Below are 27,997 nucleotides of genomic sequence, written 5' to 3' on the forward strand. Positions count from 1 at the left end.
AGTGGTGAAGGAGAAGGTTGATCTAAAATATGGTGAGTGTATAAAGCATTACTGTGCTACATATTGCATCCAAACTGAAACCGCAAAGGACTTCCTACTGGAGCAATGTGAAAAACTTCAAAATACTTACCTAAAGATTTGGTATTGTCCTGATATGACAAACTAAATAAAATGCACAAAATATAAACCTCAATTCTTTATTTACAGAATACATACAAATTCTACTTGGTGAATTACTGAGGTTATGTTCTGAATATCCATCATACAAATTTGCAAGAGGTGCCAAACTTCAGTCCACTGTAAAAGTATATGAACCAGTCTGTTCCAAGTATGAAAAACAAGAGAAGTCTGACATCATCCTGAAACGAAGGTCCAGGTTTAATTGTCCAACAAAGTGAATTTTTCCATATACCAAAAACAAATAGTACATACATATACCAAAGGCCTTTTGACCCTTACACGGAAGGTAGCCTCCTGGATGACGGGTCCACTGCCCTGGGTTAGAGGCAGTGTCAAAAGACACAGCACATCCACAGCAAGGCTGCTTCATTTGACCCTCCCTCTCCATCTCTTCATGTAGAAAAGGAGAAGATGGGGGAGAAATCCCTTCAGGCTGAGTCCATTTTTTTCTCATACATACTCCCTCATCCCCCATTCCCCACCCACTTCCCCTCATGCATCACAGCATCATCCATACACAACCATTCTCCATTCACCCCTACCTTCTGTTCTCTCCTTTTCTCAGACATTTTGTATGGTATCCATCCAACCCAGGTGCCTTACCAGCTCTCATCATCTTAACAGCTGCCTTCACTTCATCTTTCTTTTTTTTCTCCTCCATTTTCCTCACTCATCATGGTCATTTTCTTAGCGCTTCCCACTGCAACTGCCTTTCCCTCCCTGTCCTCCTTCAAATGTAGCAAATCCCTAAAATACTCTAACCACCTTTCCCTCACTGCCTTCCCTTCCATTATCATCTCTCCATCTGTATCACCTTTTATTCTCTACTTGATTCGTCTCCTATTGCTCTTTTAATTTCTTTCCAAAACATCTTTCTATTACTTTCGTTTTTTTCTCTCATACTCTAACCCTATTTCACATCTGCTCTCCTCTTATGCTTTACTTGTCTTCTCTTTTCTTTGTATCTCTCCAATTATTCTCTTATCCTATTTTGTAACCAATCTGTGAAAGCTCGCTTCTTTTCTTCTACAAACTTCTTTGCTTCATCATCCCACCACTCACTAATTTTCCTTCTATTTTCTCCCATCCTCCTTGTTCCACGCACCACCTTTGCACACCTTATGACTCCCTCCTTGAACCATTCCCATTCCTCCTCCACTTCTGGTTTTACTCTATCCTTCACTCCCTCCCACTCCTCTCTCAGCTTCTTCTTGTACTCCTTCTCCTTTTATTTCTAATTTAAGCAGTTCACTCAAAGTGCCTCCCAATCTTCTGCCCTTCTCCTCTTTCTCCACCTATTCTCCACTCTCAACTTACCTTCCACCAAAAAGTGATCTGATATTTCCCCACTCTCTCCCCTTTGAACATGTACATCCTACTATACTCTTGGTTATCACTATAAAGTCCATTAATGCTCTATCTGCCACACTTCCACCACCCTCTCCCATGTGCACTTATGCTTGACTTTCTTCCTAAACACTATATTTGCTATCAACTCCCTAGACACATCTCCACCATCAACTCTCCACTACGATTTTTTACTGAAACATCATATTTCCCAATCACTCCTTCTAATGGTTAATTTCCTACCCTAGCATTAGGGTCTCCCAATACAACTATATTGACATTTCTCCCTAATACCTCTATACAGGTAAAACAAAGGGAATGCCATGCTGGACTCTAAGTGGGTAGGCATCACTTGTGTATGCCTTTCTGCTGGTTTGATCCAAGCCGTTGGAAGAGTGTGATCTTTTCATCATACAAATCATACAGGAATGGCTTCTCTCCAATGTCTATCCTCATATACCTTGTGAGAGAAGTCTTATGTGAAAAACCAGAATCAAAGAGGTCACACTGGAAAGGCTTTTCTCCTGTGGGAGTCTTCATCTGCTGTGTGGGATAACCCTTTTGTGAAAAAGCAAAGTTACACAGGTCACACTAGAAAACCTCCCCTGTGTGGCTCTTCATATGCTCTGTGAGAGAATCCTTTTTTGAGAAAGCTGAATTGCACAGGTCACATTGGAAAGGCGTCTCTCCTGCGTGGGTCTTCATATGCTTTGTCAGATCACCCTTTCTTGAAAAAGCAGAATTGCACAGGTGGCACTGGACAGGCTTCTCTCCTGTGTGGTTCCTCATATGGTTTGTGAAAGAACCCTTTTGTGAAAAAGCAGGTTTACACAGGTCACACTGGAAAGGCTATTCTCCTGTGTGGGTCCTCATATGTGTTGTAAAAGAATGCTTTTTTGAGTAAGCAGAATCGCACAGGTTGCATTGGAAAGGTTTCTCTCCTGTGTGGGTCCTCATATGATTTGTCAGATTACCCTTTTGTGAGAAAGCAGAATCACACAGGTCACACTGGAAAGGCTTCTCTCCTGTGTGGGTCCTCATATGACTTGTGAGATGACTCTTTAGTGAGAAAGCAGAATCACACAGGTCACATTGGAAAGGCTTCTCTCCTGTGTGGGTCCTCATATGACTTGTAAGAGAACTCTTTAGTGAGAAAGCAGAATCACACAGGTCACACTGGAAAGGCTTCTCTCCTGTGTGGGTCCTCATATGACTTGTAAGAGAACCCTTTTGTGAGAAAGCAGAATCACACAGGTCACACTGGAAAGGCTTCTCTCCTGTGTGGGTCCTCATATGATTTGTAAGATTACTCTTTACTGAGAAAGCAGAATCACAGAGATCACACTGGAAAGGCTTCTCTCCTGTGTGGGTCCTCATATGATTTGTGAGATCACCCTTTGAAAAGAAGGCAGATTCGCACAGGTCACACTGGAAAGGCTTCTCTCCTGTGTGGGTCCTCATATGGTTTGTGAGATTACTTTTGTCTAAGAAAGCAGAATCACACAGGTCACACTGGAAAGGCTTCTCTCCTGTGTGGGTCCTCATATGCTTTGTAAGATGACCCTTTTGTGAGAAAGCAGAATCACACAGGTCACATTGGAAAGGCTTCTCTCCTGTGTGGGTCCTCATATGCTTTGTAAGATCACTCTTTTGTGAGAAAGCAGAATCACAGAGATCACACTGGAAAGGCTTCTCTCCTGTGTGGGTCCTCATATGCCTTATGAGATTACTCTTTAATGAGAAAAGAGAATCACACAGGTCACATTGGAAAGACTTCTCTCCTGTGTGGGTCCTCATATGATTTGTAAGATTACTCTTTAGTGAGAAAGCAGAATCACACAGGTCACACTGGAAAGGCTTCTCTCCTGTGTGGGTCCTCATATGACTTGTGAGATGACCTTTTACTGAGAAAGCAGAATTGCATAGGTCGCATTGGAAAGGTTTCTCTCCTGTATGAGTCCTCATATGATTTGTCAGATTACCCTTTTCTGAGAAAGCAGAATCACACAGGTCACACTGGAAAGGCTTCTCTCCTGTGTGGGTCCTTATATGCTTTGTAAGATTACCCTTTCTTGAGAGAGCAGAATCACACAGGTCACATTGGAAAGGCTTCTCTCCTGTGTGGGTCCTCATATGCTTTGTAAGATCACTCTTTTGTGAGAAAGCAGAATCACACAGATTACACTGGAAATACTTCTCTCTTGTGTGGGTCATCATGTGATATCTAAAACAAATCATGATATAGCTGTGCTATAGATGTCACACCAGATCCTCTTCATTACATGACACCTATGGATTCTATGGATAGCTCTTCCAAAGGAATGGTGATAGTTACCCTCCTCCTGGAAAATATGTAATCATAAGATTGTCATCTAACTCTTTGAAATTGTGTAATATAGTGTTATAGGATTGTGATTGTTGTGTACACAAACCATTTAATATTCAAGTCCCTTTACACCTAAACAGACCCCTTGTACTTGCCATAATGTAACATGAAATATAAATACTAACAGATATAGTCCTATTATATATTGCATTCTACCTTTACTTTAGAAATATGTTGTAAACTATCCAATAGCTACATGCATACTCACCCCACCACAACTGGAATGACTAAAATTTTGCTCTGGCTTTTTCATCATGTCATGAGATTTGGAAGTAAGAAATAGCCCAGATGGCCAAAGCAGTCATATTTTAACATAATTCCACAACATTCCATGTTTGGGCTCACAAGACCAGAGTCTATATATGACAAACCCTAGGAGGGCTTATTCAGTTCATCTCATCTGACCCAAATAAGTGATGCAAGTCGTCACATCCTTTCAGATAAACTGGTAAGTGATATACCTGTGTTATTATTTCTAAATAACATAATAAATGAAATTGTAGAGGAAATTTCCATTTTTTTTCTTGTCACATTAAGTAAACTACCTGTTTGTCTAATAAAAAAAATATATATTTTGGTTATACCTACTAAAACAATCTCAACAATCATGATGTAATCAGGAAGGAACTGGTATTAAAGATTCAATCCCAGTAAATGTGGAAACAGCAGGAGGACAATGTACAATATCAGAATTAGTGCTTTCACATGTTCAACCTACAGGTCCTTTAAACACAGGCATTACATACACAATCTCAGTCATCTTCCAGGAAGCCTGTGACTCCCTTACCAGTTGTGACACTTGTGTGATAATATATATATACATACACCAAAGGCTTTTTCCCCTTTACAAGGAAGGTAGCCAAAAAAACAAAGACATAGAATCCACTCCCACCCATTCCATCCCCACATACTCCACTCCCATCCACCACCCTCCTCCCCTCTTGTCTTGGCTCCTCAGTAACCCCTGCATCTCGCCCACTGCCCTTGGTAAGAAGCAGTGTCGCAAGACATAGCACTTCCTCATTAAAATGGTGATCCCCCCTCCTCATCCCCTCATTTAGAAATGGAAAAGATGGCTAAGAAATCCCGTCAGGATATATAAATTTATTTTTCACACACACTCCCTCACTCCCCATCCCCCACCCACTCCCTTTCATGTATTACAGCATCATCCATACACAACCATTCTCCATTTACCCAAATCTTCTGTCTTCTCCTGTCCTTCCTCAACAGATATTCCCCTCTTTCCTAATGCCCCTTTTACCCCATCCATCCATCTCATCCTTGATCATCCCCACATGTCAACTCCTACCTCTGCCTTCCACAGGTGTTTTAATAATCTTTCTTCACTCATTCTCTCCATGTGTCCAAACCATCCCAATATTCTTTCATCAACCCTATCTCCCAAATCCCTTTCCATCCCTGTTCTCCTCCTCACCTCCTCATTTCTCACTCTATCCTGCCTAGTAACCCCTATCATACTTCTCAGGCACCTCATCTCAAACAGGGTTGCGGAGGCGGAGTCGGAGGGAGTCGGAGGTTTCAGCTGGAGTCGGAGTTGGATTTCTAAGAGTACTAGGAGTCGGAGTTGGAGTCGGAGTCGGAATTTTTTTATCCGACTCTGACTCCTTAAGTCCAGTAAAATAATTTTTTTAACATGGTTTCCCTGTTTGATTTTACCAGTTGCACAATTCAACAGTTTTTGTATGGTTTTGCTTTTATTTTTGGAGGCAATAGTGAGTGTGCGCGGTGTATATGTACACTAAGTGGTCTCTCCAGATGGAAACAAAAAACAATCCATCGATAAAAAAAGAAAAAAAAAAAAGAAAAGAAAAAAATACACAATACTGACAAGCTATCATTGTCAGTCTGGGTAAAAGTGCTTGTGGTCATGTATTTGTATTTGTTTCCTGTAAGGAGAGTGATACTACATATATATATATATATATATATATATACTGTATATATATATATAATATTTAGTACTATACTGCAATGCTTCTACTTCAACATAAATAAACAACAATTCGTGCTGCCACCATGTGACGCATTGTGTGCTACTAGTACTAACTAATGTAAACAAACAACAGATTCTGCCTGAAGCAATATCTCCCAATGAATTTTCTTTTCCCTCATTTTCGGTAGTTTTATCACAATTTCCTTTAATAGAAATATGCTAGATTATGATAAAGCTACTTCAGAATATGAAAATCATATGTTTATCAAAGAAATTTAGTGGTTTGAAATATACAAAATAGAAACAGGCTCCTGATCATGGTTACTAGTGAATACGATAGGCCTACAAGTGAAGCAATGAAAAATAGAAATCAGAGTAAAGAAAATCATGAACCATTTTAATCTAATTTAAAACTGATTATGCTATAAAGACAATTGCAAATTAGGCCTAAGTGTACTAGATATTTATGCTTTAACCCATTACCATAATTCTATCTATATACAAAAGGCTTTTTCCCCCTTATCAGGGAGATAGCCAAGTCAAAAGGCATAAACCCACTCCCACCCATTATCCCTTCCACACTCACATCTTAGCTCCTTGTGGACAACAGGTCATCCCTGCATCCGGCCCACCACCCTGGGTCAGAAGCAATGCAGAACACAGCACATCCACAGCAAGGTCACTTCACTTAATTGGCAACCCCCCCCCCCCTCTCCGTCCCCTCACATAGAAAATGGAGGACAGGGAGAAGTCCCTTCGGGCTGCGCTAAAGTATCATTCACACTTTCCCACTCCCCAAACCCTCCCCATCCTCCCATCCCTTCCCTTTCTTTTCATCACAGTATCATCTATACACAGCCCTTCTCCACTCATCCGTATCTTCTGCCATCTCCCTTCCCTGCTCCACAGACATTCCCCTCTTGCTCAACACCCCTGTCACCCCATCCATCCATCTCATCCTCAGTCGTCCTCTCAAATTCACTCCCTCCATCTCTGCCTTCCATACCCCTTTCACCAGTCTTCCTTCATCCATTCTTTCTATGTGTCCAAACTATCCTAATAGTCTTTCATCAGCCCTCACAGCCAACTCCTTTTCCACCCCAGCTCTCCTTCTCACTTCCTCGTTTCTCACACTATCCAGCCTTGTAACCCTCACCATACTTTTCAGACATTTCATCTCAAACACATTTAAACTCTTCCTCTCTGCCCCTCTCAGATTCCATGTCTCCCCCACACAGCACTGTCGGCACAATCACCCCTCATACAATCTCCTCTTTGCATTATTGCCCAAATGTCTATTTTTCATTACTTTTTTAAATCCCCCAAGGCATTTATTTGCTTCTCTCAATCTACAGCTTGCCTCTACCTCTACTCCTCCCTTTGCAGCCACATATGACCCCAAGTACCTAAAACTATCCAGTTCCTCCAGCCTCTCCCCTTCAAGACTTACTTCCAACTCTCCAGCATCCTCTCCTCTTGTACACCTCATCACCTTACTTTTACCCACATTCACCTTCAATTTTCTCCTATCACACACCCTCTCAAACTCAGTCACTAACTCTCCCAATACCTCCTCTGACCCTGCCACAAGTGTAGTGTCATCAGCAAACAACAACTGACTTACCTCACACTTTTCTCCATTTTCCGCAACCAACTCTAGTCCCTCTTGCATTTACCTCCCGTACCATCCCATCCATATACACATTGAACAGCCATGGTGACATGACACATCCCTGACGTAGTCCCACCTTTACCTCAAACCATTCACTCTCTCCATTTCTGATTCTAACACAGGCTCTACTACTCTAATAAAAACTCTTGACTGCTCTTAACAGCTTTCCCCCAATACCTGTCTACCCTATCATAAGCCTTTTCCAAACCCATAAAGGCCCAAAAGACATCCTTACCCTTTCCTAAAGCTTTCTCACAAATCTATCTTATCACAAAAATCTGATCCACACAGCCCCTACCTCTCCTAAACCCACATTCCTCCTCAGCTCCTCACCAATTACTTCCTCTGTTCCTCTCCTAATTCTCTCAATTATAACCCACCCATACGCGTTCCCAACTACACTCAACAAACTGATCCCTCTGAAACTACTACATTCACACTTGTTCCCTTTTCCTTTGAAAAGCGGAACTATACATGCACTCCTCCAGTCCTCTGGTACTCTACCCTCCCTTAGACACACATTAAACAGCTTCACTAACCAGTCTACTATTACTTTACCTCCCTTCTTCAGACACTCCGTATGACACCCATCTAACCCAGGTGCCTTACCTGCTCTCATCAATTTAATCGCTACTTCCACCTCATCTTTTCTTATTTTTCCCTCATTTTCCTCACCCATCACTGTCATTTTCTTTGCCCCTCCCACTGCTATCACCATTCCCTCCCTATCCTCCTCTACATTCAACAGTTCCCTAAAATATTCTGCCCATCTTCCCCTTATTGCTTCCTCTTCCATTATCATTTTTTTATCTTTGCCTTTTACCTTTTCTTCCCTACCTGAATCAACTTCCCTTCCTTTAATCTTTCAATAATAGTAAAAAGAAAATATTTAGACCAAATCTTGTACATTGTGTAATGTGACCTTGGTAAAGACAAATATTGATATACTGGTATACGGAATAGTCTGTAAAACCCTACCATTGATAGTAGCCTATTGAGTGACTACTGGACCTCAAATATTACCTACAAGATATACAGTTTGCATGATTTGGCTATGTTTTTTTTTTTTTTTGTAGGAATTGGTAAACAATAAGCATTGGATGCAAGAACAATTTAGATTACTTTGCCAAAGTTTTCTACTTTTCCCAGTGATGTAGTCTAGGCCAATTGTAAGGTCCTACCTGTTGTATGATAAATGCCGATTATGAGATAGGCTAAACTAACCTCTCAGTTTGTTGGCCTAGGCAATCTCCATAGGCTAACCTAGCAAATCATTGGCAGTTTGTATTATTTCTAAAACTTTGATGAAGAGAGTGCATATACAGTATATGTATGTATGTATACATATATATATATATATATATATATATATATATATATATATACAGATAAAACCTATTTCTTTTGGTACATGTTGATTATCAGTTTCTTTAAAGAAATAAAATAAAAGAAATAAAGAAAATGAAAAATAAAACTAATGCTATAATAAAGAAATTGATTCTTTTTTATTGTTTTTTATTTTTTGATTATTTTTATTGTTTAATCTTTATTTACTTTATTTCATTTTTTATTAAAAAAAATGATAATAATAATAATAATAATAATAATAATAATAATAATCCCAAAATAACCTTATAATCCACATTTACCTTTCTTTTTACCATAGATTGTAGGGTCGAGTTTGTTTTTCCTAGACTATAGGCTGCCTCTATTCATTGGGTAGTCTAGGACTCTAACCTATATTTCTCATAGGCTAGTCTAACCAACCATTTTCATCACATTAAGATATCAGTTTACCCTACTTATATAAAGTACAAACTACTATTTTTTTTATTTGCAAATTTCAATTAAGTAGTCTATAAGTTCTATAATTATGAATAAAGCCTATCTTTTTAATGTTTACAAATAAGAAATTTGTATAGATTTTAGCTTTAACCTCGTTACAACATAATACTGGTAGATTTAAGGAGCATATAAAATATTTCATTATAAGAAATTTTTATAGATTGAATTTTTAACCTAGTTATTAACGTAATAATATGGGTGTATTCAAGGTACAATACATATATTTTGTTATGTTCTTGAAAGCTTTGTCTGAATTTTTACCATTATAGTAATTGGCAAGCCAACAATAGCTGTAAAATACTGTCTATAGATGTGCACTGTGAAATAATTTGTTGCTATTGTGCAAATAGAAAGCAGGTCTCATTATTCCAAGTTTAAAAAATCTAAAGAATTTGATATGTTTTGTGTTGAGAAAATTTAATAACTATCCAGTATAGAATAGTTTTATAGCTAGTTACAGGATATGTACCATTTATAGAAGTTTCCAGAATGTAGTTTGTATTAATGTTTCATTCATTCTATACTATGGGAGTTATAGCCAGAGGAATGTATTTCTATTTTTAATAAATACTCAATAAATATAATTATTTATTCAAATTCCTGAATAATTTGTCAACTGTCAAGTGACAGAGATTATTTTTATCTTTAAATAATTCAAACTAGCTACTTTACCTTTGTTGACAGTCTAATTAAAATTATGTCAACATCTAGAACTCCATCATGTACACACGTACATGATGACAATAGTATATATCCACTACGTATGCACTATGCACATACGTCTTCATGTATGTAAAAGTCAATGGAAGTGTTTTTGTGTGGTTTACTGTTTTGTAGGAGCTATGTCATGCTGGGATAATGCCCTGAGATAAACTATGACCAGTCTCAGAGGCCAGATAGGAATGACATTAGAGCATATGTCACAGCATTTGGTGATGACTGAAAAGGGGAGGAACAACAGCAGCTATGAACAGTGTGCATAGGGGAAGGTTGTCTCTTTCCTGAACTGACTCCTGGTTTTTATGATAACATGGTGAAATTAATTCTGCAGTAAATACTAGATAGGGCACCCTCCATTAACCTTTCCTCATCATGATTTGTCACATATTTTCCTAATATTGTGATAGAAAGTTTATGAGATTGGACATATGAAATAACAGAGGATTTTGTTTGTGGGGGGGGGGCACAAAGGAAAAAGAAAATATATAGCTTGAAGTGGCAACTCTGCCATGACAGATTTGAAAGTGCTCATAAGCAGGTAGATGATTATGAGCATAAATAATACCATTATATACTTAATATGTATATGTTTATACGAATATACGTGCTTGTGTGGATATATATATAAAGCTGGTTGAGTGTATATGTGAGTATATTTGTCATACAAGTGAATGTTTCACGTAAAAAATAATATACATGAAAAATATTTATAAAATGCTTGCTGAATAGGTGTGGGAGGCTGGTATATGGATCTGCAGAATAGATTTCCACATAGGGGTCAAGGAGTTAAGGAGTCGGGAGTCGGAGTCGGAGTTGGAGGAATCAAAGGAGTCAGAGTCGGAGTCGGAGTCAGAGGAATCAAAGGAGTTGGAGTTGGAGTCGGAGTCGGACCTTATACCATCCGACTCTGCAGCCATGATCTCAAACACATTCAATCTTCTCCTCTCCTATGTTTCATGTTTCTGTCCCATAAAGTGCTGTTGGCACAATCACTCTTTCATACAATCTTCTTGTAGCATTCATTCCCAAATGCCTATTTCTCAGTATGCTTTTTAATCCCCCTAGGTATTTAACTGCTCTCAATCTACATCCTACGTCCACCACTCCTTCCTTTCCTGCCACATTTGCACCCAAGTATCTAAAACTATTCACTTCCTCCAGTCTCTCTCCCTTAATACTCAGTTCCAGTCTGTTGCCACTTTCTCCTCTTGTATATCTCATCACCTTACTTTTACCCACATTCATCTTCAAACAACAACTGGCTTATCTCCCACTTTTCTCCATTTTCTTTAACCATCTCTAATCCCCGACCCATTATCCTTGCATCTACCTCTCACACCACCCCATTCATATATAAATTGAACAACCAAGGTGACATAACACATCCTTGGTGAAGTCCCACCTTTACCTCAAACTACTCACTCCATTTCTGAATTTAACGCAAGCTCTACTACTCTCGTAAAAACTCTTGACTGCTCTTATCCCATATATCTGCAATACCTCCCATGGTGCCCTCCTGTCTACCCTGTCATAAGCCTTTTCCAAATCCATAAAGGCCCAAAAAGCATCTTTGCCTTTTCCTATAACTTCCTCACATATCTGTCTTACTACAAAAATCTGATCCACACAACTCCTACCTGTCCTAAATCAACACTATTCCTCACCAATTACTATCTCTGTTCCTTTCTTAATCCGCTCAATCAAGTTTCTCCCATAAGCCTTCCTAACTACACTTAACAAACTGATCCCTCTGAAACTACTAAACTCACACTTGTCCCCTTTTCCCTTGTAGAGTGGAACTATATAGGCATTCCTCCAGTACTCTGGCACTCTACCCTCTCTTAAGTTAACATTGAATAACTTCACCAGCCACTGCACCATTTTTTTTTTTTTTTTTACATTCTACATGACACCCATCTAACCCAGGTCTTTTCCCTGCTCTCATCATCTTAACAACTGCCTTCACCTCATCTTTTCCTTAATTCTCTTCAATTTCCCTCAGTTACTATCATTTTCTTAGCATTTTCCACTGCAATTACCTTTCCCTCCCTATCCTCCTTCACATTTAGCAACTCCCTAAAATACTCTGCCCATCTTCCTCTCACTGCCGTCTCTTCCATTATCGTCTCTCCATCTGCACCTTTTACCTTTTCTTCTCTACTTAATTTGCCTCCTCTTCCTCTCTTAATTTCTTTCTAAAACATCTTTTAATTTCAAAACTTTCTGTCATACTCTTACCCCATTTCATATCTGCTCTCCTCTTTGCCTCTTTTATGCTTTACTTGTCTTCTCTTTTCTTTGTACCTCTCATATGATTCTCTCATCCTATTTTGTAGCCAATCTGTGAATGCTTGCTTCTTCTCTTCTACAACCTTCTTTGCTTCCTCATCCCACCACTCACTACTTTTCCTTCTATTTCCTCATGTCCTCTTTGTTCCACACACCATCTTTGCACATTTTGTGCATCCCTCCTTGAATTATACCCATTCCTTCTCCACTCCTAATTCTACTCTATCATTCACTCCTTCCCACTCCTCTCTCAGCTTCTTCTTGTACTCCTAATTTTCTTTCTCATTTATGCACTTTACTTTATGCACCTCCCTACCTTCTGTCCTTTTCCTCTTTCTCCATCTATCCTCCACTTTCAACTTACCTTCCACCAAAAAATGATCTGATATTCCCCCACTCTCTCCCCTTAGAACATATACATCTTAACTATTCCTACTATTCTCCTGGTTACCGCTATACAGTATACAGTAGACCATTAATGCTCTATCTACCACCCTCTCCCATGTGCTGTCATGCTCGACTTTCTTCCTCACTGTTTTTGGTATTATCAACTCTCTTTCAAGACACATCTCCACCATCAATTCTGCACTACAATTTTTCCTGGAACTCCACACTTTCCAACCACTCCATCTGTTGGTTCATTTCCTACCCTAGCATTAAGGTCTGCCAATACCACTACATTGACATTTCTCCCTAAACCCTCTATGCACTCATTTAAATCAATCCAAAAGGCCTCCCTCTCCTCTACAGTCTTCTCACTACCAGGCCCATATGCACTTACAAAAACCCACATGTCCCTTCCCAGTTTCACTCAATACCAACACATCCATCTTTCTTCTCATAAACATACTACCTATCTCTTCCCTTTTACTCTCATCTGTACCACATCCATTCACATTAAAAGACCCAAACCTTAGGTTACTGGTCAGAAAACTATCAGACCCTCTTATGCCTTTACTTTTTTTAGGAATGTCCTCTTTGTGGAACTTTTATTTGATATTAGTATTATCTCAGTTTAGAATGTGTCCCTACCTATTAACATTAATCAATGTAAAGTTAGATATTTTATGAGTTTTGGTCCCATTTGAGCATTTCCCACCTTGAAGATGACAGCATATTTGCCGAGATCATTTGATCAAATAATGTAGTTGACAGCAAGAATGATTCCTGTCCCAACCTCTTCAATGATGCTGAAGAACATGCTACCAAAGAACATACCCCTACATCTTACTGGTTTGTGACATACTATAAGGATAACAGAGGTAACTTTATCCATGCTACTAAGTATCTAGAGAGACTGGAGTGTTCCCTACAAATAACCTAAACAAATATGGTAAAGATGCTCCTCCATCTACCCTGTCCTTCAGATGGAATTTTCAAATCCATCAAACAACACTGAACATTCAATTACTACAAAGCACATTTCCACAATCAAGACCTACATAAATTCTCAGAAATATCAATTGTGCCCTGACAATGCTTACAGAGTGACAAAAACAAGAGAAAATAGTAGCATGCTCACATTTCATGGTCCATATCTCCCTGAGTGAGTAAATATTGGTCCTGTTTCTCTCCCAATAAAAGCTTTCATCAATTGTCTTTTACAGTGTTACCAGTGTTATGAGTTTCACCATGGAAGAAAGAATTGTACAAATGGTCCTCGATGTGGTCATTGCTCTGTCCTTGATTCATTTCCTACTATTGATTGTGAATCAGAACTTCATTGTTTCCATAGCAGAGAAGCTCACTTAATACATTTTCAACAATGCAAAGAGTACTGTCTTAAACAAGACATTCTTCAACTGGTTAGTCTTGGTAGTGCCAAGCAAGTACTTCATTTTAGACAGATGGATGGCAGAGCAAAGACATATGCCTTCTCCTTCCACTTCATCCCTGTCCTCCACTCCTATGAGAATCCTGCTTCCGCTGTTCAGTCCAGAGCAAGTTATCTATTTTGTAAAGTTACAATGTATCATCAACAGATCCCTCCACCTCGTCTTTAGCAATGCATCTCATTGCATCTTCAACAAAACCCTCTTCTACATCATTAGCAAAACCCTCAGTAACATCACAGACTCCCAAAACACAAGTCCATGCTCACACAGATTTCTAATCAAGAACCCATATTAAGAATAGTGAATCAATACAGACACATTTTCAACTACAAAATCTGGTATGCAGCAATGTGTTACCAGAATTTGTTCTTAGATCCTCTGATATCCATCCCTCAAAATAATTTCTCCCTACAAAAGGACATAGTCCACCACGCCAGACTACAGCGCTGCTACCATCCAACCCTTTTAATTTAACACAAGAGGTTGGACGACAGCATTGCAAATAATCGTCCAGGATGCAACACTTCACCCCATACTAGACAACACATTATGTAAGACTACACTGTACACAATCATGAACACCAACAACACAAAATACACTCTATAAAGGATTTATGGGAAAACCCTGTTCCAGCTGTTGCGTTCCTCAGGGAGATGGGACTACTTGGTTTGACAGTCTGAGGAACAACTATTGCCTATCATGATGTAAATAAGCTTCTCAGCAAAGATAGGTTTCCTGAAGAAGCACCTGCTGAATAGGTGCATTCAAAAGAGCTGTAATTGCTTTGCTTTGCTGTGTAGTACATTACATCATCACCTGATTCATTGTACAGCACAAATAATTAACCTTCAACAGCATTAATCAAGTTACATATCTTTCTGAGTCCATTATGTGTTATGTAAGTAGACTTTTTACAATATATCTCCATTCTATTATCTGTATACAGTATTTACCTAGTTGTATTTTATGGGACTGGAGCTATGCTCGTTGTGACCTTTTCTTGTATCTCTCCACGTCCAGTTTAATTTTGAACCTGCGTATGGTTTTGGCATTCACTGTTTCACACACATGCACACACACACACAGACAGTTACAGAAGAGATCTGAAAAAGAACAGCTTTCCACACAGAGTAATAGATATATGGAACAAACTGAAAGAGGAAACAGTGAGTGCCAAAACTACAAATGACTTTAAGAAAAAACAGGATGCAGAAAGATACAACTGCAGGTCACTACAAGCATAGCTTTCCTCCTGCAAAATACAATTAGGTAAATACACACACACATACTGTATATATGACTAAGTGGAGTATGAAACACAGGAGTCTTACATACATATACCAAAGGCTTCTTCCCCCTTACACGGGGAGTAGCCAAAAAGAAAAAGGCATAGAAATCACTCCCACCCATTTCATTTCCTATATATTCCACTCCCCTCCACCCTCCTCCCTCCCTACTATCTTGGCACCTCCTGGGTGACAGGTCATCCCTGCATCCTGTCCACTGCCCAGGGTCAGAAGCAGTGTCACAAGACATAATACATCCACAGCAAGGCCGCTTCATAAATTCGGCGACCACCCCTCTCCGTCCCCTCATGCAGAAAAGGAGAAGACGGGGAAAAACCCCTTCGAGCTGCGTCAATTCTTTTTCATACATACTTCCTCACCCCCCATCCCCCACCCACTCCCGCTCATGCATCACAGCCTCATCTATACACAACCCTTCTCCATTCACCCCAATCTTCTGTCCTCTCCCATCCTTCCTCCACAGACATTCCTCTCTTTTGTAAAGCCCCTTTCACCCCATCCATCCACCTCATCCTAGGACGCCCCCACATATTCACTCCTTCCACCTCCGCCTTCCACACTTCTTTTACTAATCTTTCTTCACTCATTCTTTCCATGTGTCCAAACCATCCTAATACTCTTTCATCAACCCTATCTCCCAGTTCCCTTTCCACCCTTGTTCTCCTCCTCACCTCCTCATTTCTCACTCTATCTAGCCTAGTAACCCCTATCATACTTCTCAGACATTTCATCTCAAACACATTCAAACTCCTTCTCTCTTCCTGTCTCATGTTCCATGTTTCTGCCCCATACATTACTGTTGGCACAATCACTCCTTCATATTACCTCCTCTTAGCATCCATTCCCAAATGTCTATTTCTCATTACACTTTTTAATCCACCAAGGCATTTACCCGCTTCTCTCAATCTACATTCTACCTCCACCCCCACTCCTCCCTTTCCTGTCACATTCGCACCCAAGTATCTAAAACTATCCACTTCCTCAAGTTTCTCACCCTTAATGCTGACTTCCAGCCTACTGTCACTCTCTCCCCTAGTACATCTCATCACCTTACTTTTGCCCACATGAATCTTCAGCTTCCTTCTTTCACACACCTTCTCAAACTCTGTCACTAACTTCCTCAATCTCTCCTCTGATCCTGCTACAAGTGCAGTGTCGTCAGCAAACAATAAGGATTACAAAGGATTACAAAGGAGGAGCATGCCGACAGGAGACCTTTTGGTCCATAACTGGGTCGGATGCGGAAAAAATTATAATAATGATAAACAAATAAAAGAAAAATAAATAAAAATGATAATAATACAAATAATAAATAAAATCAATAAATGCATAGGTATAATTAATAAACAGGTAAATAGTAAATAATGATATATCGACAGATAACTAATAATAAACAAAAATCAAGCAAATAATAAACAAATAACAAACAAATAAACAAATAATGTAACAGAAAGAGCTTACCCCTTACCCTCTACCTCCTTTAACCCCTTTAAGATTAGGACAACCTGAAACTCGACCCCCAACTTGACCGTCATGATAGACTTCAGAACCTTTCTTAACTTCAGAGGCGAGTGGCTGCATACCTTCACCAAAGAAGTCGGTAACCCCCTTCGATCTTCTGATTCGTCATCTCTGCTACGGGAAGCTACAAAACAACAACGATCACAACTACAACTACAACAACGACAACAACCACAAGAACAATAACAACAACACCAACAATAACTTCAGCTACTGCATGCTTACCACATACACCGGAAATCAGATATACATTTACTTTACTTCAATAAACTCCCCCCATCTACCCTCCACCACCACCACCACCACCTCCCTGCTGTTCACGGAAACCTTCTGTCTACCTACGTGGCTTGTGATTGCCACGACATGTGTGATTGGTACGACTCACATTTGTAACATTCCGATGATTTTCATTGATGGAGGGGGAAGAAAGGGGAACTGGAAGCATATGGTATGTATGTAGTAATTTACCTACAACCATCCACAGGAAACCAATGAACATAGAATGACGTCTCTGACCATAGATGAGATAAAAACAGACAGACAAACTTCATCGCAAATAATTGGCTCATCTCCCACTTTTCTCCATTTTCTTTAATCATCTCCAACACCTGACCCACTACCCTTGTATTCACCTCTTGCACCACCCCATCCATGTAAAGATTGAACAGCTAGGGCAACAAAACACATCCCTGACGAAGTCCCACTTTTACCTCAAACCATTCACTCTCTCCATTTCTAATCCTAACGCAAGCTCTACTACTCTCATAAAAACTCTTGACAGCTCCCAGAAGCTTTCCTCCTATCCCATACATCTGCAGTACCTCCCACAGTGCCTTCCTGTCTACACTGTCGTAAGCCTTTTCCAGATCCATAAAAGCCCAAAAAAATCCTTACCTTTTCCTATAGCTTTCTCATATATCTGCCTTACCACAAAAATCTGATTTACACATCCCCTACCTGTCCTAAAACCACACTGTTCCTCACCAATTACTCCCTCTGTTCCTCTACTAATCTGCTCAATCAAGATCCTCCCATAAGCCTTCCCAACTACACTCAACAAGCTGATTCCTCTGTAAATACTACACTTACACTTGTCCCCCTTTCCTTTGTAAAGCGGAACTATATAGGCACTCCTCCAGTCCTCTGGCACTCTACCCTCTCTTGAACAAACATTAAATAACCTCACCAGCCAGTCCACCATAACTGTACCTCCTTTCTTCAGACATTCTGCATGGCATCCATCCAACCCAGGTGCCTTACCTGCTCTTATCATCTTAACAGCTGCTTTCACTTTATCCTTCCCTATTTCTCCTCCATTTTCCTCACTCATCACTCTCATATTCCCACTGCAACTACCTTTCCTTCCCTATCCTCCTTCACATTTACCAACTCCCTAAAATACTCTGCCCACCTTCCTCTCACTGCCTTCCATTATCATCTCTCCATCTGCATCTTTTACCTTTTCTTCTCTATTTGATTCACCTCCTCTTCCTCTTTTAATTTCCTTCCAAAACATCTTTTTATTACTTTCAAAATTTTCTGTCATACACTTTCCCCATCTCACATCTGCTCTCCTCTTTGCTTCCTTTATCTTATGCTTAACTTCCTTTCTCTTTACTTTGTATCTCTCATACAATTCCCTTGTCCTAATTTGTGGCCACTCTATGAATGCCTGCTTCTCTTTTACACCCTTCTTTGCTTCCTCATCCTACCACTCACTACCCTTCCTTCTATTTCCTCCCACCCTCCTTGTTCCACACACCATCTTTGCACACCTTATGACTCCCTCCTTGAACCATCCCCATTCCTCCTCCACTCCTAGTTCTACTCTATGCTTTACTCTCTCCCACTCATTTAAGCAGTTCACTCTAAGTACCCCCCTACCTTCTGCCCTTTTCCTCTTTCTCCACCTATTCTCCACTCTCAATTTACCTTCCACCAGGAAATGATCTGATATTCCCTCACTTTCTCCCCTTAGAACATGTACATCCTTAACTCTTCCTACCATACTCCTGGTCACCACTATAGAGTCCATTAACTCTCTATCTGCCACCCTTCCATCCACCACCCTCTCCCATGTGTACTTATGCTTGACTTTCTTCTTAAACACTGTATTTGCTATCATCAACTCTCTTTCAAGACATATCTCCATCAATTCTCCACTACGATTTTTACCTGGAACTCCATACTTCCCAATCACTCTGTCAATTGGTTCATTTCCTACCCTAGCATTTAGGTCTCCCAACACAACTACATTGACATTTCTCCCTAATCCCTCTATACACTCATTTATATCTATCCAAAAAGCCTCCCTTTCCTCTACGCTCTTTTCACTACCAGGCCCATACGCACTTACAAAAACCCACATCTCCTTTCCCAGCTTCACCTTCATCCACATCAACTCTGATGACACCTCCTTCCACTCCACTACCCGCTTACTTATCTCTTCACTTACTAGTATAGCCACCCCTTCTCTCCCTTGTCCCCTCTTCACTCCTGAGTACCTCCCAGCTACACTCCTAAACTCACAGTTCTTTCCTTTTATTTTAGTTTCACTCAAAAGCCAGTACATCCATCTTTCTTCTCACAGATATACTGCCTATCTCTTCCCTTTTACTCTCATCTGTACCACATCCATGCACATTAAAAGACCCAAACCTTAGGGTACTGGTTGGAAAGCTCCCAGACCCTCTTATGCCTTTACTTTCTTTTTTAGGAATATCCCCTTTTGGGGCTACAGGTATTAGGACTCCTAATCCCATCTCCCGTCCCTTTTTTGTCGCCTTTTATGACTCAGGTGGAAATGCTTCGTGGCAGTATTCTTTTGCCCCCACCATAGGGTAGGTAGGCGAAAAAAAGAAATGAATATTCAGAGAAATGGTACAGGACAGTAACAAGGGGTTGGGGGACAGCATAACGGAGGGACAGTTGTAGTATAAAAGTGTCATCATTTCTCTATGTACAGAATTTTCCTCTATCACAGACAAAATGATGTGCGGCTCTGGTCCTCAGGGGCGCCTCATATAGACCCTAAAGTATCAACTGCATGCTACTCTGCCACACTAACATGCAGCCAATACCCAACACAGGAGTCTTAGTCTGAGTTTATTACTGACTAGTTTTGCAGGTATCCTTTTTCAATGTAATGGTGTACAAACGAGCTGTGGGTATTTTATACATGAGGTGGACATCACTACCTCTCCATGTTACCAGAATTGGTGACAAAGTGTGAACATTATATATTCATTGTAACAAATAATGAGTAAATGTAATAATAATAACGCTAGCAATAATGATAATAGTGGTAAGTACAATGAAAATGATAACAATAATAACAACAAAAATAATAATAATAATAACAATGAAAATAATGAAATAATAATAGTAATGATAATAATTATAATAATAACAACAACAATAATAAAAATGATAATAATAATAATGTGTATACATTGTGACGAATGTGGATAGGAGGTAAGGGAACACGGGATGAGGGAAATACTTTTATTCCTGACTAGTTTCGCCTGAGTGGCTTCTGAAGAAGCCACTCAGGCGAAACTAGTCAGGAATAAAAGTATTTCCCTCAGCCCGTGTTCCCTTACCTCCTATCCACAGCAACAACAACAACAACAATAATAATAATAATAATAATAATAACAATAATAATAATAATACAAAGAAATAATGATTATTAATATTAGATTAATAATGATAACAATAATAATAATAATAAAAAGAAGAGAATAACAATAATGGTATTATAATAATGAAAAATTATGCTAATAATGATAATGATGAAAATATTAAGTGGTGAAGGAACAAAGTATATAATGGAGGATACATGATTTGATAGCATCTGAAATAAAATATGGTAGCACGGTGTAAGAAGAATTGTCAAAAGGAGGAAAGCTGGGAAGGGTAGGCAAAAGTGGTGAGAAAAAGATATCTACTTAGAGTCGGGGGTTTAGGAAGCCATTTTTGGAGAGCTAATGTCAAGGTAGATTTTGTCCATTTCAAGTCACCAGTTCTCTTGTTTGTGTTTTTGTAGTTGGCAATGTAAAGGGATTCAATTCTTTTCTGTTGATTCTTGTGTAGACCTTTGGCTAGAATAGTGAATCCCTCCCAGTTTGGTAGGTGTCCCTCTGTGTCTATGGGACACCTACCAAACTGGAAGGGATCCACCATTCTAGCCAAAGGTCTACACAAGACACAATGGAAAATAATTGAAATCTGAAAAAGAATAGCTTCCCACACAGAGTGGTAGATATCTCGGACAAAATGAATGAGGAAACAGTGAATGCAAAAACTATACAAGAATTTAAGATCAAACTGGATGCTGAGTGATACAAAGGTGGGTCACTATGAGCATAGCTCTCTTCCCATAAAATATAACTAGGTAAATACACACACACACAAACACACACACTTCAACGAACGGACGGCTTAGAAGACGTTCTGAAGAAAATTGAAGTATTGTGGGTCCCAATGCAAAGAGAAGTGCCTACTGTATTTACAGGGTGGGGGGGAAATTGCTCGTGAGGTAGTAGGAAAGTAGGGAAAGAGGAGAAGGGGAGGTATTACTGAGGGAAATGGAAGGAAATGAGGAAGGAATAGACTTGGCCCAGACAGACAGGCGAAAGGTAAACAAAAGACCCCCCGACGACGATGAAATGTCTAATAAAAATGTAAAGATTAGAAGTATAGATAAGAGCAATACGGTAGAAAGTGATGAGAATATTTTCCAGGGATTTAAAGAGGGTGGGGGGGACACAAACCCCCCCCGACTGACAAGACTAGAAGAGAAGGTCGATAAGATGATCGAGGACTTGGAGCGTAGGTTCGGTCATGTTAACAACATTCTACAAAGGGTTGAAAAATTGGAAGAACTAGAGAAGGCGAACAAAAACTTAACTGATGAAATAGAAAACCTGAAAAGACAGTTAAAAGAAGTAAAGGTGGAGAATGAGGAATTGAAGACGAATAGTAAAGAAAACAGAGAGGGATGGAAGTCGATAAAAGAAAACAGTAAAGTTGCATTTACTGATATAATTAAACAGCAAATGAGAGAACAAACTGAAGACTCAGTTATTAAAGTAATGAGACAGAAGGAGAATATAGTAAGAGACTTAGCTGACAAAAAGAAATGTATAATTATATTAGGAATGGAAGAGAAACATAACCCAGATAGAACCTCAAGAACCAATGAGGAAAATGAAAAAGCAGTTTACTAAAACTAGTTCAGGAAGATGAACCAGAAATTATGAAGGAAATTGAGGAAAAATTCAGGCTCGGAAAGTATAGTAAGGATAAGACCAGACCAATTAAGACTAAATTCAGGTCACAAATGACGGCAGAGAATATCTTATCAAAAACAGGGAAACTAGCAACAAGTGAACAATATAAAAAAGTATGGATAAAAAGGGAAATGAATAAAGAGGAAAGAGAGGAAGAAAAGCAGAAAAGACTTGAAGCTAAGACAAAAAACGAGAACAGAACGGAGTCAGAGAAAGAGAGATTCTATTGGAGAGTAGTGAATATGAAACTAAGGCAGTTCGACATACAAGAGAAAAACAAAAGGGAAACAGAGAACACAATGGAAGTGACAGAAAACTAAGAGTGTCTTACACAAATATAGATGGATTAATAACAGGATTGAATGAGCTGAATGATTATTTGAAAGAAAAAGAACCGGACATAATGGGAATTGTAGAAACAAAATTAAAAGGCCCAATACCACCCAACAGTGTAGGACATGATGCATATAATCATTGGATTAAAAACAGAGAGAAAAAGCAAGGGGGTGGAGTTATGTTCCTGACTAAGAAGGATATAAACGTGAAGGGTGTCATATATGGAAAGAATACAGTAGAGATGATTATGATAGAAGTGGAAGACAGAGATAAGAAGAGCAGAAAATTTGTGATAAATTATGTGCCTCCGAAAACAGCCTCATGGGAGGAGAGTGAACATAAAAGTATGTTAGAGGACACAAAGATAACATTAAATAAAATAATGGAAGATGGAGGAAGAATAGTTATAATGGGCAACTTTAATTGCAAAGAAATCTGCTGGGAAGAAATGACAGTAAAGGGTGGAGACGGCTCATGGGGAAACGCTCTACTTGAGATGATTACTGACCATACAATGACACAATGGATACAGAACACCAGGTATAGAAATGAAGAAGAACCATTGAGACTAGACTTAATAATTACATCTGAACCTAGAATAGTGGACAAGATTGAATATAAAACACCAATAAGCAAAAGTGACCACATATTGATTGAACTGGAACTTAATGAAGAAAAATATAGGAAAAGAAATGAGCAATATAGAAAAGGAAGAATGATGTATGAAAAAACAAACTTTGATAAAATAAGAGAATTCTTTCAACAAGAAAACTGGGAAGAAATATACATAGAAGAAACAACAGTGGAAGAGAAATGGAATATTTTGACAAAAATTTATAAAAAAGGAGTGGAAAAGTATGTCCCAAGACAAAAACAAGAAAAAGAATATGTAAAATGCTGGTACAACAAAAGTTGTAGGGAGCTAAAAGACAAAAGAGACAAAGCCTGGACCAGATGGAAAAAAGACAGAAGACCTGAAAAATGGAAAATATATACCGGTTATAGAAATGAATATGTACAAACGTGCAGAGAGGAAAAGAGAAAATATGAAAAGGATGTCATAGAAAAGTGTAAAGATCAACAAAAACTATTCTACAGATTTGTAAACAATAAACTGAAAAACAAACAAGACTTGGAGAAATTAAGACAAGAGGGAGTTGAATACACTGAGGAAATGGAAATGGCGGAAATTATGAACAAACATTTTAAATCAGTGTTTACAAGGGAGAACATACAACCTGAAGAGATTGAATGGCAAGAGAGAAATAGAAGTAACAAAGAATGAAATATTGACACACTTGAGTAATCTTGATGTCAGAAAATCGCATGGACCAGATGATATAGCAAACTGGATTCTGAAAGAATGCAGGAATGAACTGGCAGACAAAATACATAGCATACTAAACAGTTCCTTGAAAGAAGGAAAAGTTCCAGAAGATTGGAAAAAAGCAAATATAGTACCTATATATAAAGGAGGAAATAAAGAAGAACCTACAAACTATAGACCAGTCTCTCTAACAAGTACAATAGCAAAAATTTGTGAAAGAATTATCAAAAGTAGATGGGTAAAATATTTAGAAAAAAAAACAAAGTGTTAAATCCAAGGCAATTTGGATTCAGACAAGGACGATCATGCGTCACCAATTTAATATGTTTCTATTCAAGGCTAATAGATATAATACAAGAAAGAGATGGATGGGCGGACTGTGCATTTCTAGACCTAAAGAAAGCTTTTGACAAAGTACCACATAAGAAGTTGCTTAAGAAATTAGAAACTCAAGGAGGAATACAGGGAAAACTGCTAAATTGGATGGAAGACTTTTTGCAAGAAAGAAAAATGAGAGTAGTGATAAGAAACCAGCACTCAAAATGGGATGAAGTAATAAGCGGTGTTCCGCAGGGAACAGTACGGGCCCCAATAATGTTTGCTATATATATTAATGATATGGATGAAGGAATAGAAAGCTATATGAGCTTCTTTGCAGATGATGCAAAACTACTGAAAAGAGTGGAAACTGAAGAAGATTGTGAATCACTACAGAGAGATCTAAATATAGTACAGGAATGGAGTAGGAAGTGGGAGATGGAGTTCAATACAAAAAAGTGTAGTATAATGGAATTTGGAAAAAGCAAAAACAGAATAACAGGAGCATATAAATTGGGAGAAGAAGGAATAAAAAAAGTAGAAAATGAGAAGGACCTGGGAGTCATTGTTATGAATAATATGTCACCTGAGAAACATATAAATAAGATTTTTGGAGAAACTTATAATTTAATAAGAACAATCAAAGTTGCATTTACATACCTGGATGAAGAAATGGTGAAGAAAATCCTAATCACCCTGATAAGACCAAGATTGGAATATGCAGCAACGATATGGTCACCAAGTACAATTTTTTTTATAAAAAAACTTGAAAGAATACAAAGAGCAATTACAAAACTGGCACCAACGCTCTCAAAACTATCATATGAAGAGAGACTAGAAAAACTTGAACTACAGACACTAGAGCAAAGAAGAGAGAGAGGAGATTTGATAGCTATTTACAGAATCATGAAAGGCATAGAAATTACTGATAGAGAGAATCTGATAAAATGGGATAACAGAAATACAAGAGGACATGGAAAGAAAATAAAAAAAGATAGCTATAGAAGAGACTTGAAAAAGAACAGCTTTCCTCACAGAGTAATAAACAGTTGGAACAAGTTAGATGAGAAAGTGGTGTGTGCAAAAACAATACATGAATTTAAAAATAGTTTAGATAAAATGAGATATGAAGATGGGACCCCACGAGCATAGCTCCCCTTCCCGTAAAATACAACTAGGTAAATACAACTAGGTAAATACAACACTAAAAAGTGTAGTATAATGGAATTTGGAAAAAGCAAAAACAGAATAACAGGAGCATATAAATTGGGAGAAGAAGGAATAAAAAAAAGTAGAAAAAGAGAAGGACCTGGGAGTCATTGTTATGAATAATATATCACCTGAGAAACATATAAATAAGATTTTTGGAGAAACTTATAATTTAATAAGAACAATCAAAGTGGCATTTACATACCTGGATGAAGAAAATTCTAATCACTCTGATAAGACCAAGATTGGAATATGCAGCAACGATATGGTCACCAAGTACAAAAAAATGTATAAAAAAAAACTTGAAAGAATACAAAGAGCAATTACAAAATTGGCACCAACACTCTCAAAACTATCATATGAAGAGAGACTAGCAAAACTTGAACTACAGACACTAAAGCAAAGAAGAGAGGAGATTTGATAGCTATTTACAGAATCATGAAAGGCATAGAATTTATTGATAGAGAGAATCTGATAAAATGGGATGATAGAAATACAAGAGGACACGGAAAGAAAATCAAGAAAGACAGCTATAGAAGAGATCTGAAAAAGAACAGCTTTCCTCACAGAGTAATAGACAGTTGGAACAAGTTAGATGAGAAAGTGGTGTGTGCAAAAACAATACATGAATTTAAAAATAGTTTAGATAAAATGAGATATGAAGACGGAACACCACAAGCATAGCTCCCCTTCCCGTAAAATACAACTAGGTAAACTAGGTAAATAGTAGGTAAACACTTATATATCTATATCTATATCTATATATATATACATATATGTATATATATATATATATATATATATATATATATATATATATATATATATAAATATATATATATATACATATATATATATGTACACACACCAAGGGCTTTTTCCTCCCTTATAAAGGAAGTAGCTAAGTCAAAAGGTTCACACCCACTCCCAGCCATTTCACTCTAATCTACCACTCTTTCCTCCCTCTCTTCTTAGCTCATTATGGATGATAGGTCATCCTTGTATCCCTCCCACTGCTGTGGGTCAAAAGCAATGCAGCAAGACACAGTACATCCATGGCAAAGCTGCTTCACTTGGTGACACCCCCTCTCCATCCCCTTAATGTGGAAAAAGAGAAGACCTTAGATTGGGCTTCTACTGTCATACAATGCAAAAGGAGACTTGATCAATTTTGGGTCTTATACTGGTGAACACACCTGGTCAAAATCAATTGGAGGAGGCCACGGAGGACACAAATCAGAGGCCTGACCTGCTCAAGCTGAAAGTGATCTGGACATATAGGTCACATGACCTACATCCATTATATATGTAAGACTGCATAAGGGGAGGTATAATTGCTCCTATTATAATGCAATAACTTCTGATTGATATCGCGTGGATGTGGGAAATGAATATCAAGAAAAAATAAATTTACTCACAAGAATATCATTAGTGCACACTGAAGTCTGAATGAACTTTATGAATTTTTCATTTTCCTACCAAGGAAGACTGAATGGAGGCCCATCCCCTAATAAGAATATAAGAACAACATAAGCAAATAAGATACACACATTAATAAGCATAAGGATGCTTACCAGTCCTAACTTTTTTTTAATCACTACCAATGTTAATATTAACTTGAGCTCACAATACTCACAATGATAAGAGCTAGCCAGTGATAAAGTTTGCAGCTTTGAGACTAGTGAATATCTTTTAGATATACCAAAATATTTGCCAGTCTCAATTTTCTAAAGATTGCTACAAATATTAGTATTACTTTGTAATACTTATATATGGGTTTTAGAATACTTAATGATAAGAGAAAGAGTTACGAATTGCAGCAGTGAGACCAGACCTGACCTGGCCTGACCTAACCTATCCCCTTGGCCTTGTTAAATATAAACTAGGTATCCACTCATTTCAATTTTCTTAAACAGCTATTGACACCACTTTTAGTTTGCAGTACTTATATCTGGGGTTAAAAACACTCAGAATTATATGAGGTAACCAACTCTATAGGTAATTGCTGGTGCCAGACTGGCAAAAATCTTGATAAATGCCTGCACATTTACCCCTTGCTCAGAATGCCAATTACACTACCAAACGGTAAGTGAATGCCAAAAGTAAACACACAACACGTGACATTCACTAAGCTACTTTACCACTATATGATTTCACTTACGAATTCAACAAAGGCACACTTGTTTAGCATGTACAAAACACAGCCACGAAAACAAACTCTTCAAATTAGTGCGGTGGGCTGTGGCTATTTTACACTGAGCAATTCTACGTTTTCTATTTAACAATAATTAGAGAAAACGAGACTTTAACGGGTAACCTTGGTAAAAATAATATATTTATATTCAATTTCCTTTTCAAATAGAAAATAACACTTGGTTAATTAATCTTGAAAGGGGTAATGATAATACAAAATAAAAATGACAATTTATTTATTGGACTATCTGTAAACTGCC

The 27,997-nt window shown here is 38.4% G+C and overlaps 1 protein-coding gene across 1 annotated transcript; it reads right to left on the reverse strand.

Annotated features, from left to right (window-relative positions):
- Positions 1-1,875: 1,875 nt before the first annotated feature.
- On the reverse strand, positions 1,876-27,777 carry LOC143032034 (uncharacterized). Its single transcript, XM_076196503.1, has 3 exons — positions 27,706-27,777; positions 2,845-3,869; positions 1,876-2,085 (listed from the first exon to the last, which is right to left on the reverse strand). Exons 2-3 carry the CDS (start codon positions 3,763-3,765, stop codon positions 1,876-1,878), a joined length of 1,131 nt encoding a protein of 376 aa, XP_076052618.1. The 5' UTR covers positions 3,766-3,869; positions 27,706-27,777.
- Positions 27,778-27,997: the final 220 nt, after the last annotated feature.

This window comes from Oratosquilla oratoria, chromosome 12, assembly GCF_046742065.1.
Source record: "Oratosquilla oratoria isolate Oo_2021 chromosome 12, ASM4674206v1, whole genome shotgun sequence".
Taxonomy (NCBI): domain Eukaryota; kingdom Metazoa; phylum Arthropoda; class Malacostraca; order Stomatopoda; family Squillidae; genus Oratosquilla; species Oratosquilla oratoria.